The sequence below is a fragment of the Gouania willdenowi genome, chromosome 3 (assembly GCF_900634775.1).
Source record: "Gouania willdenowi chromosome 3, fGouWil2.1, whole genome shotgun sequence".
NCBI lineage: Eukaryota > Metazoa > Chordata > Actinopteri > Blenniiformes > Gobiesocidae > Gouania > Gouania willdenowi.
The window spans coordinates 34833016-34845175 of NC_041046.1; the positions used below are offsets into that span (position 1 = coordinate 34833016).

The following is a 12160-nucleotide window of genomic DNA, read 5'->3' on the forward strand; positions in this document are numbered from 1 at the left end:
CAGAATCAACCACAACGACCATACATTTATGTTGCAAATTCTAAATGCTATTTAGCTATTGCAACCTAAATAAATAATGTACATTTTAGTAGATGACCAAACTGGGAACAGGTTCTAAACAAGAAAGTAATGGAGGTTGTTCATGAGTGGATCTCTCACTGGTTAAACACACGTATGTGAATGTGGCCTGGCTGTCACAGTTTTCCCACCAATAAGTGTTCACTGACCCAGTGGAATAATACATTCTAGGGATGTAAAATGGCACTGATAGTCTGAGCTTTCATTTGTATAATCAATTAAAGTTTATACCAAAGTTGGGTTTTACACTAGTTAGAAACTGACGACCATAAGGTACATCTGTCAAACTCAAGGCCCGGAGGCCAATTACGGCCCTTTAGACCAGTGTTTTTCAACTGGGGATACACAGTGGCACGACAGGGGGTACTTGAGAGAGGAAAATTTACAAATGAAAGCATTAATAATATGGGGTTTTACAATGACATTTACAAAAACACAATAGAATAAAAAATATTGAATAATAAAGAAAAGCAGACGAACGACAAAATTATGATATAAATGATCTTGATTAGAACATGGACTGAAAACACAATCGTTAGTCTTGGTGGAAGATAATCGTAAATGATAAAAACTGTAGAAATAAATCTATCCTGAAGGCACTAAATACTGTTTCATTTCACTTATTTACACAATGAGATTCTTTAAAATACGTTTTACAACTCATTCATTCCATCATCATGCTCTATAGTTGTTTTATTCCACATAACTCAGAGTAAAATGTAGGGGAATAAAAGGGGAACTTGGATTCAGAAATAATAGAAATGGAGTACTTGGGCCAAAAAAGTTTGAGAACCACTGCTTTAGAACATCCAATTCAGCCAACAGGAGAAAGCAAAAAAACATGATTATGTAAATTACCAAATAATTCAGCTGTAGATATCATCTCAGCCCTTCTAAATACAAATTCAATTAAACTCAATATTTAGAGGATGATAATTTCCCCATGCTTTTGTCACGACTGCAATCATTTTAAATCTCAAATTGTTCAAAGAACTCATTATTTCACATAATTTCCCCCAAAATAAATAAAAAAAAATTGGTCGCTCATCAATCATTGAAATTTAAAAGAGAAAATCTTGTATTTACTGATAACACATTGCCTGGTTATTGTAGACATCTTAGATACTTTATGTATCATTTGTATGTCAAACAAACCAGGGATCATTGTTTAAATTGCTGTTTCTCCTGCCTAAAATCTACAGCCCACTTAAGTTCAAACTATGTATTTCAACCCTGAACTAAAAGTACAACACCCCTAACCTATAAAGGATTAGTACTCACTTTGTATTCCTGTAAGCTAAGTAATCAATTCTACAGGTGCCCCATGTAAACGTGGATAGAAGGTAGAGACGACCTAGTATTATTACAGCCACACATTTAAAATGGCCTCCAATTATGGAATACAGTGTTATTAAACATCTGCTCAAAAATGAAGGAATCTAGTTTTTTTTTTAATCAGTCCTGATGCAACTTTTTCACTCCAAATACAATGCTGATATTGCAACCTTTATCAATATTGATCCAATATCAGATCATAATTAATTCCATGTGGAATGTTAGAAAAAGCCTAATCAAGCAATAATACCCAGAGAACAATAGTAACAGTAGAAAAACTGACCCATTTATTAAAAGTGCAGGATTGGACTTTTCGTTTTGCAGTGCGTCATGTATCAGATCTTAGGTGTAGGCCATTATAATTAGATACTCAATTTAGGTAAATCATAGCAAAGGGACACCCCTTTTACTGGATAACTATGTTGTAAATCTTTATCCACATGTGCCATTTGCTTTTTTAAAATAAAAAATTGCAACATATATACAAGACAATGACTTAAGTATAAGATGATCACTCAAAACATTAACAAATCCTGTGTATAGAAAATGAAAAGATCAGGAGAAGAACACTAAAAGTAACTACATTGGAAGAAAAAAAGAAAAAGCATTCAAAGATAAATTAAACATGGAGGACCTACACACAAATGTGATTAAATAAATAAAATACTGTATATAGCCCTAGAGTCCCAAGCGAAAGAGGGACCCATCAAGGCAGGCATTTGGAGAACGAGAGGGGGACAGTGTAAACTCCACCCAGCCCCCCTCCACCTTATTGTCATTTTTTCTTATTCCTTGTGTTATTTGCAATATAATTGACATTACCATAAAAAAAGAAATTGCCAAGATTCAAGTCAAGTTTCTTTATTTATAAATAAAATGCAATCAATACATCTTCTCCAGCTTAACAGGGGAAGCATCTTCAGCAGGGAGGCCCAGACTTCCACCTTCCAGGGGGATCCCGACGCATTCCCAGGCCAGCTGAGACAGTCTCCAGTGTGTCCTGGGTGTTCCTAAGTCTCTCCTTCCAGAGGGACGTGACCTGAACCACCAGGGAAGAATCTGTGGGGCGTCCTAACGCAGAGGAGCAGCAGCTCTACTCCAAGCTCCTCCCGGATGACTGAGCGTCTTAGCCAATCTGTCAGGGAGAGGCAGCTGCACCCTATGGAGGAAACTCATTTTGGCTTCTTGTACCCACGGTCCTGAACATTTTTCCCATTTTCATCTCTTTTGTCGCCTCGGTTCAGTTGTGTCATCACTTAATTTCATGAAAATTAATCTTGAAGTAATAATTTGTTGGGATCTTCTGCAGCTACTGGGCCATCATGTAAACTTTGAACGGTTGTTAAGAGTTGAACGTTTCAGTCTCCTGTAAAAATAAAATATTGTGAATTAAAAGAAGAAAATTCACATAGTGGAAGATTGACAGCACAAGAACTCATGATCCAGGATAAGAAAAATAAATTCCATCACAAACAACTAATTTCAACCTTTGGTATGTAGTTTAATGCAAAAGTACATGTCTGGAAATATGTAGTACAACCAAGTTCACATCTTCTCCCATTGAAATAGATATTAGTGACCTAATAGATGTACTTCTCAGTGGATCTTTACTGCTATACAATAAGCAGAGAGAAAGCACAAGGAAAGCTCACTTTAGCATCTCTATGCAAACCCAGAAGCCAATGGAGCACGCTTCAGGTCTATCAGTGGATGCAAAGTCAAGTCTACCAAGAAAAAATATCACTGCAGTTTACCTGCATCGCACTTGATGAGGGAGGGAAAAAAAGAAGCTCCTCTTCTCCGTCAGCTTCAACTTTCAGACTAGAAAACAAAAGACAGCTTTCAGCTTATTGATTTATGTGAATGAAAAGTTCAGTCTTTATTTCCACTTGTCCTCCCCTCTTCAATCTGAGACACCATGGAACAGAGGTGAGCAGAAAGCGCAGGGACATTTAATCTTGCATCTCAAGTATTAAAAACCCAGGTAAGTCTCACTGCAGAGAGCCCAGGCTGTCAAAGATGCACCTTAGGAACAGACGGCAGGATTAAGTATACAGTACGTACCCAAACTAAAGCTCACGTCTACTGCTTTGGACCATGAAACGATGGAAACGGACTGAGGCGTAACCATTAGCCTACATCTGAATGTCTATAAGGAGAGCGACCAGCTGTAAAAAAAAAAAAAAAAAAAAAACCCAAAGAGAAGAAGAAAATTATAATTAACAGGAATGAATATAATGAAAAGCATGGTTACAGACAGTCATTGGGCAAAATGCATTTGTGAGGTGAATTCAGTTGTTAAAAACAACAATTAGACCACTGTAGAAAACAAAGTAGAGCAATACGTATGAACAGTTTGAAACACATCAGCTTTGGGAAAGAGAAGCAAGCTACAATTTTAAGTACATTAAAAGATTAAATTATACCATTGTGCTTTTTTAAAAGGTCAATTGTGGCCATTGGGGAAGTTAGACACCACATACACTTCAATTAATGGACCTTTTATGACCTAATGATATAATGAAGTGCAAACATCTGTACTTAAAGAAAATAAAGTCAGACATTTATATAATTTTCACCTTTAATGCTCGATCCACAAATTTGTTTAAAAAAAAAAAAATAAGGAGTTTCTGGCTCGTTTCAAATATTTTTTTGTTTTTCCAATGGACCGAATCTATTTTAGAAATGAATTATATATTCAGTTCAGTACCAAGTAGCCAGTAAGCAGTTTATTTCAGATCATATAAAAAACAAAAAAGCACCATAAAACATTTATATATTATCACAATATACCAGAACTCGAGGACTATAATGGGACCTCAACCATTGAGAGACTACATATCCAGAGAGAAGCTACAAGCTCAGCTAGCTAGCTTAGAGGAGCTACAAGCTCAGCTAGCTAGCTTAGAGGAGCTGGGATGTGGAGCTGGGATGTGCTTTACATTCACTCGTCCTCATTTGTGCTTAATATTACACAATCAATAGTTCATTGAATGTCTTGTGAGTCATTTATCTGTGTGACCATGTGAATTCAAACGTTTCTGTAAGCTGTTATACAGCAAAACGTGGCATGCTAACATGCTAGCTGAATAGACACGTGTACTGAGACGCAACATGTGCAAAACACGGCTTCTTCATAATACGACGATGCTGTGAGATATACTTACAACAGACCATCTTGAAGACTACGGTTGAGTGGCTGGTGGTGTTTTTCATGGTAATTTATCAATTTCACGTCTACTTCTTTGAAGTGAGCTGAGAGAAAGAAAGGAGGATAGTGAGTCCAGCCTCTTTATAGAGAATGGAGAACGACTCACTGTCGCCACCTAGAGGCCAAAGGGGTTTAAACTGGAAAATAGACTCCGCCTCGTCCCTAATGTTCTGAGACACAATTAGTCATTGGAAAAAAATACGACCAATTTTATCAATTAGAATAATACATTATAACACCTACAGGTACAGTGCAAATGTCCAGGGGGATCAAAAACAACAATGGTGCAAAATCCCAAAGCAGTGCAAATAAATAAAACATCTTCAATCAAAGAAAAAAGTCTTCAAATGTAATTATTTGGGTCTCAAATTTGTAACTTTTTTTTAAATTTTTGCATTAGAACACTTTTTTTCTTTGATTGAAAATATTTATTTTTGGGAAGTAAACGTTTCTTTGATTGAAAATGTTTTTTTTTTAATGGAAGTTATTTTTTATTGAAGTGATTTTTTTTGATCGGAAAGTTTTTTTATTTTTTCATAGTTATTATTATTATTATTATTATTGAATAATAAAGACACAAATCGACCTCCATCGTAAGCTCATTGTCGTCTATCGCAGGGCCGTTCAATTTGGGATCGGAAAATTAGTTTTGGCCCGTTGCCCATATTTGAAATAGAGTTTTTGATATTTTTAAAATATAAAAAATCATGAAATACAGTACAGTGGCAAAAAAAAAAAAAAAAATCACAAGTCTGCCATGAAACACAATAAAAAAAATACTACTATAAGTGTTCATTTTGCACAGTTATGTTATTGGCATATTTAATTGTATGCACTGTAACATTAATATTTAGTTTTGGCCCCCGGCCCTCCACCACGGTACAGCTCTGGCCCTTCAATAAAAATAATTTGGGCACCTTGTCTACCGTATTGTTTGGTGAACGGCGCACCTCTAATAAGCTGCACTCAAGCTTTAATGATTCCTATACAGTATTTTCAATTTAGGAAGAAAAAAAAAAAAATCTGCATTTTATTTTGATAGGGTGTATGAACGTGTGTCCCAAATGTGGCATGTGAGTCACATGCATGCGCATGAGGCGCGCTCCCGCACCATCATAATTGGACTCCTTCAGTCGAAATCCTGCCTCCAGCTTCTAATGGAATAATGTGATGAAGAAACACATTTAGTCTTATTTTAAGGTTTCCAGCTGTTAATACAGTAAGTAGTCAATATTCACTTCTATTGCGGGAATTTAAATGAGATTCGTTGCGTGTGTTTAAACTGTGTTTTTGATGCAAATTAACATCACTTTTTTTTTTGTTTTTTTCCCACAGGTTGAAAAAGTGAAACACCAACATGTTTAAAGCTGTGTTTGGAAGCAGGAAGGATGTGGTAAAACGTGGAGAAAGAAATAGCCACAGGCTTCAGGGTAAGAACACCTAAATATTTATTTATTCATTTATCTGCCACTGAAACACCACCATTACTGCTAATGTGCACAGATATTATAGAAAGAGTGCCTCAGTTTGCATCATGCAGTTTGATCTAGAGGTAATAAAAGTGCTGGATGATGAAGTGATTTTGGTGAGTTTGATTCCAGGTTCTCTTCTTCTCCTGGGTGATTTATTTCAATTAACCTCATTAGTGTGTGTGTGTGTGTGTGTGTGTGTGTTAATCCAAAGTGTGTCAGGCAAAGTTAGACTGCAAGCAAACATCATGACCTACTAAACACTCTAGATCAGAGGTGGGCCACTTCTACTACAGCGGGGGCCACAAACATGTGTTTTGATCAAAGGGCCACATTATTAACATTCATGGCAGCAACAGAGAAAAGAACAAATAGTTTTGTTTTTTTTAATAGTAATTTTGTGTGTGTTTGTTATGAGGTATTTTTTTTTGCATTTCTGTTGTCCTTTTGTGTATTTTTTCCTGTAAAATGTTTGTTTTTTGTTGTCATTTTGCTTGTTTGTTAGTACTGTGGGTTTGCAGAGTCATTTTGTTGAGTTTTCCTTGTCTTTCTATGTACTTTTGTATATTTTTTTTCAATAATTTGTGTAGTCTTGTTGTCCTTTTGTGTTATTTGGAGTGATTTATTGTATTACTGTTGTCATTTTGTTCATTTTTTTGTAGTAGTTTTGTGTATTTTTGTTGTGTTTTACTGTAATGTTGTCTTTGTATTCTTGCTTTTGCTTTGTGTATTTTATTTTTCTGTCATTTTGTACGTTTACTTTTGGGGCCATGAAATTAGACCGAGGGCCTCATGTGGCCCCGGGGGCCGCCAGCTATCCGTGTCTGCTCTAGATTCAACAACACTCCTATAGGCTATGGGCAGGTTTGGGGTCAATTACATTTTTCAGTTACAATTACGTTTTCAATTACCAGTGTTCAATTACCAGCATTTTTTTCCAATTACAATTAAATTACATTTACATTTTTAGTTATGCTTTCAATTTCAATTACAATTAATCACACTTACTGAGCCTGAATTAACTAACCTAATAAAAGTGAACCATCTCTTATAACGGGTCCTAAATCATCTGTAAAATACACTAAAAACCAATATCTATCACCTATATATTGGTTACTTTATTAGGCTTAATAATCAATGAAAATATAGGTTTTATTATTTTTGTAGTGGGCGTCTGAGCCTTTTTTGTGTCAGTATATCCCTATATTGAAATTTTATTTAACACAGAGAGGTGGGGCTATGGGAGCTAAATGATGCGTTTCCACAGGATGAACTTGGTAACTTACTGCAGTACAGTTGAGATTACATACTGTACAGCACAGATACATGTGTGTAAGTATAGCCCAGTATTAGAGCAACTGTGTTGCTCATTAATAATTGATGATGCGCTGCGATGGGGCGCAGAAACAGAGGAAGATGGAGAACTGTGTCAGCCTCATTAAACTCATATAGAACGTGTGTATAGTCCACTGGAATGGCTGATTTAAAAAAAAAAAAAGATTCATTTTCTCAGATTCACAAAGAACGATTGATCTTGTCTTTTACTGTATAAAAATGGAACGCTGTGTACAAGTGTAATACTGTTGTTATACAACCATCCATCCTTTATTTACTGCTCACCAGAAGGCCAACCGGGTTGCCTTTTAATTACTGTATTAACACATAGAATTAAACTCTAGATACTCCAATTGTTCATTAATTACCTTAACAGTTGAATTTAAAGTTTAGTAGGACAGTAACTTACAGTAAAACACATTACAATATAGTATACAAGTTAAAAGGCAATAGTCACAGGACTGGATGGTTTTCAGCCACTGTTTGAGTTGAGCTATAAAGGATGAAAGTGTGGAACGTTAATCCCTTGGAGAGTGGAAGACTGTTCCAGATCTTTCTGGCCTTCATAAAAAGAGAATTCTTTAAAAAAAAAAATAAAATAGAAAAGTTATTATTTCTGTGTAGGATCTCACAGTCCCTCTACAACAGTGTTTCTCAAATGGGGGTACGGGATGGCGAGTGAGGGGAAAATTAACAAATGAAAGCATGAAAAATATGGGGTTTATATTTATAATGTTAACTTTTAGTTAAAAATGAAAATCATACTATTGATAAGAAACATTTTCTTGATTAGAACACAAACTGAAAATACATGGGTCAGTCTTGGTTCCACACCAGCTGACAAAGTGGGTACATAGATTCAGAAATATGATAAAGGGTGTACTTCAACCAGAAAAGTTTGAGAACCACTGCTCTCTAGAACATTTGTCAAACTCAAGGCCCGGGGGCCAAATCCGGCCCTTTAGAGCGTACAATTCGGCCCGTAGCAGAAAGCAAAAAAAGTCCGAGAAACCATGAATGATTGTTTAAATTACCAACCAATTCAGTTGTAGATATCTCTAAAATAATTCACAAATGTAATGAAACTCTAGTAGCAGGGCTCACATTTTCCCCACACTTACTGTATATCACATGATGGCAGCCATTTTTAATCTTAAATTGTTAAAAGAAATCTCAATGTTTCCAGAATCCTGCAATTTTCTTCAAATAATTCCACAAGAATTCCCCAAATTACATAAAAACGGGTCACAAAATCAAATGAATTGACAGTGAAGATCCTGTAGGGACTGATATTTCACATATTGCTTTGATATTATCAGTGCCGTACATATTTTATAATGTATTTAATCAGGGAAATGCCAAGTAAGGATAATGCTAAGAAATGTCCCAGTCTCCTCTGCTGTTTACACGTACCGCACCAGGTTTTCTCGGAGAGAAGTGGTCATGTGACTAGGTACCTCACGTCATGTGACCATTGCGGAAAAAGTGTTTCCATAGCGTTTTTGTGACACGTTTCAACATCGAAACGTCTGAAATTATTCCTCATAAAAGCGTAAATACTTTGAGTGTTTTTTTTAAATTCAGGTGTTTCTGTTACCAGTTTTTACTGTGCATTTCCAAGGGTAATGGAAACAAGGGATGTCCCGATACAACTTTTTCATTTCCGATATGATACCGATATTGATCCAATATCAGCTTGAATCATACATACTTTTTTGATCAAGTGATGTTACTCAAACAGAGAACAATAGTCAGCAACAGTAGGTATGAGAAAAACTGACATATTTATTATTAACCAATTGGTTACATACATTTTAACCTTCAACATAATATCTACAGTATTCTACAATTGAATAAAATAAATAAATTTAAAAAAAAAAACGGAAAATCCGGAAATTTGAAATTTGTTTTCAGGCTAATATCGGACCGATATTGATATCGTATCGGGACACCTCTAATAAAGTGATGTTAGTCAAACAGAGAACAATAGTCAGAAAAAGTAGATATGAGAAAAACTGACCCATTTATTCTTAACCAATTGGTTACATGGATTTTAACCTTCAACATAATATATATTATCTACAGTATTCTACAATTAATAAATATAACATAATATTGGAGATTTTAGATGCAGTCCGATAAAATCCAATATTCGTTTTCTGGCTGATATGATATTGGATTGATATCCGATAACGGATCTGGACACCCCTAAACTATAGCATAATAATGATTCAATTACTCAGTTTACTGCCTAAAATCTGTGGCCCACATAAGATAAACTCTACATTTGATACCTGAGCTAAAATGAGTTCGAAATTGACCTTACACACGTGTTTTTCATACATAATTTTTTTTTATACATCATCCCCCCCCCTCTGTATTCTCCCTTTTGATCCATGTAGATGGTGATGTGTACACTAACAGCTCCTCACAGAGACACAGCAGACATGGTGTCGCCCGCTGTCAGTGCTGTGGGAGTGGCTCCACATCCACAGACGACCCTCTAAAACAGAGGAGACTCACCAAAGGAGTGTCTATTTCTTTACCTTCCTCTCCTCTTCTACCTCGTCAGTCCGACGTGATTCCCTCTCATTCATGTATGAAATTCCCAGGTAGGTCGTCAAAGTGACATATTCAGATGCTATGAATTCATAACTGCAGAAACAATCACTAAAGCACATAAAAGAGCCATCCGTATAGTACACAATGTAGGATGTTATGAACACACACCTTAAAGTTTGGGGATCTGGTAGAATTTAAGACTGCACAGATAATGTAAAAAGCAAAAAAATATATACTGCTACCTGTAAATATACAATAACTGTTCCCAGACAGTCATAACTTTAGTGGGAAACGAAACTTGAAACAACAGTATGCTCGGATTAATTTAAAAGGTATGTTTATTTCCATTTGTGGGGTGGTTTTGTGGAACGATCTTGATGAAACAATTAAACTAAGTATGAATATAATGCAGTTGCTAATGGCGCCTGTGCATTTTGTTTGTTTTTCTTAATAGCCCGATTGGAGTATTTATTTGTATTGTCAATTAAGTTTATTTCATTGGATTTTGCAGGTGTTAATGGTGAAAAACGGGGGTAGGACTTGACAAGCATAGGCTTCTTCCTTCCTGTCGAACAAATTAAATGTATTATCTTGAAATGGCCTTTTTAAAAATTTCATAAAGATTTCTGTTGAGCGTTGTTTATTCGTTTTCATCCATTTTTATTATTTGTTCGTTCAAGATAACGAAAGAAAGCTAATCTGCCATCATTATTAACGTATAGTCGTTGTACTGTCAGTTACTCATTTTACATACGATAGCCTACAGATTGTTCCTCAGGGGCCTTAAACATGTGACAGATTGTAAGGGTAAATTATTCACTGAGATAACTCGAGGCGAGAACCTACTTATGTCTATTTAAATCTTACAAATACATCATCGATCATTCTGTGTTCATTTTCTAAGGTTTTATTTGATTTATGGAATATAATGTTTTTGGACAGTATTTTCCGATAAAAAAAAACTCAAGGACAATGAAGGACTCATCAAAACACTACTCAGTACGCAGGAATGCAAATCCACAGTTTTCTCAATGTGAGGTCCAGATCCCACATTCAGGACTCAATCTAATTTTGTATGGTTCCCAAAATAAACAAAACAGCAAAAATACACAAAATTACTCTCAAAACACACAAGACGACTACAAAACACACAAACCCCGTGTTCTTATCTGTATTAATGCTGAGCCCTTGGTTTGGACAGTCACTTTTTTTGTTGCCCCCACTTTGATAAAATTTGTACATTTGTCATTTAAATCTGTTTATATTACTAGTAGTATTACAATAGTAATTTTTTTTGTATAGCGCAATCCATACACAAGGCAAAACAATGTGCTTTACATGATTATAAAGTGCAACATAAAACATTTGCAGTTTAAAAATCAATAAGAACATTAAAAGCAGCAGGAAAAACATTCAAATCAGCAGTAAAAACATTAAAAGCAGCAGTAAAAACATTAAAATCAGCAGTAAAAACATTAAAACCAGCAGTAAAAACATTAAAATTAGCAGTAAAAACATTAAAAGCAGCAGTAAAAACATTCAAAGCAGCAGTAAAAACATTAAAATTAGCAGTAAAAACATTAAAAGCAGCAGTAAAAACATTCAAAGCAGCAGTAAAAACATTAAAAGCAGCAGTAAAAACATTTTAAAGCAGTAAGGTGTACTTGTTTTTGGCTCAGCATCAGACAGAGACAGAATACTTTTTCAGGTTGACTGAAAAAGCTAATCACGTGCACATTTGTATCTAAATGCTAGATTTTTTTTAAATAAATAGTTTATTAAATTTGCCTCAACAGTATTCTCACAAGGTGGCAGTATTTCGCAGCAAATTTGGCCATTCAGAAAAAGCTGCTATTACATTTCATTCCATGCCACCCAGCCTTGTTCCAGCCCGAGTACACCATGCAAACGTAATCAGGGAACATCACCAAGTGGAGTTAATATACAGTCATAGTTTTCTTTTGATTCTGATCCTAAGTCAATATTTTAAAATCGTCCTAGAACGCAGATGGTTTTTGACTCCATCCACACGCACATGTTCAAACACTGAACAACCTTGAGATGATCAAATGTTAGGCCTGAGGATTCATCACGATGTCATTTCACCTTTGGATGATCCAGGAAGCCTGACATTTTATCACATGAATTGAGAGACACCCACACACACATC

General features: G+C 35.4%; 1 protein-coding gene, 1 long non-coding RNA gene and 1 other non-coding gene across 3 annotated transcripts in view; 1 reads left to right on the plus strand and 2 right to left on the minus strand.

The window, feature by feature from the left end:
- Window positions 1-2258: 2258 nt before the first annotated feature.
- On the minus strand, window positions 2259-4717 carry LOC114459913 (uncharacterized). The gene is made up of 4 exons (XR_003673507.1): window positions 4581-4717; window positions 3478-3581; window positions 3168-3234; window positions 2259-2779 (listed from the first exon to the last, which is right to left on the minus strand). It is a non-coding gene; the product is annotated as an uncharacterized LOC114459913 (long non-coding RNA).
- On the minus strand, window positions 2999-3129 carry LOC114461348 (small nucleolar RNA SNORA31). The gene has a single exon (XR_003673829.1). It is a non-coding gene; the product is annotated as a small nucleolar RNA SNORA31 (small nucleolar RNA).
- A 3382-nt stretch (window positions 4718-8099) lies between the features above and the next one.
- Window positions 8100-12160, plus strand: part of LOC114480192 (protein TANC1-like) — a 63063-nt gene continuing 59002 nt past the window's right edge. Inside the window, exons 1-2 of the mRNA XM_028474092.1 lie at window positions 8100-8106; window positions 9831-10040. Of these exons, the coding sequence (XP_028329893.1) occupies window positions 8100-8106; window positions 9831-10040 (217 nt within the window). The remainder of the gene's footprint in view (window positions 8107-9830; window positions 10041-12160) is intronic.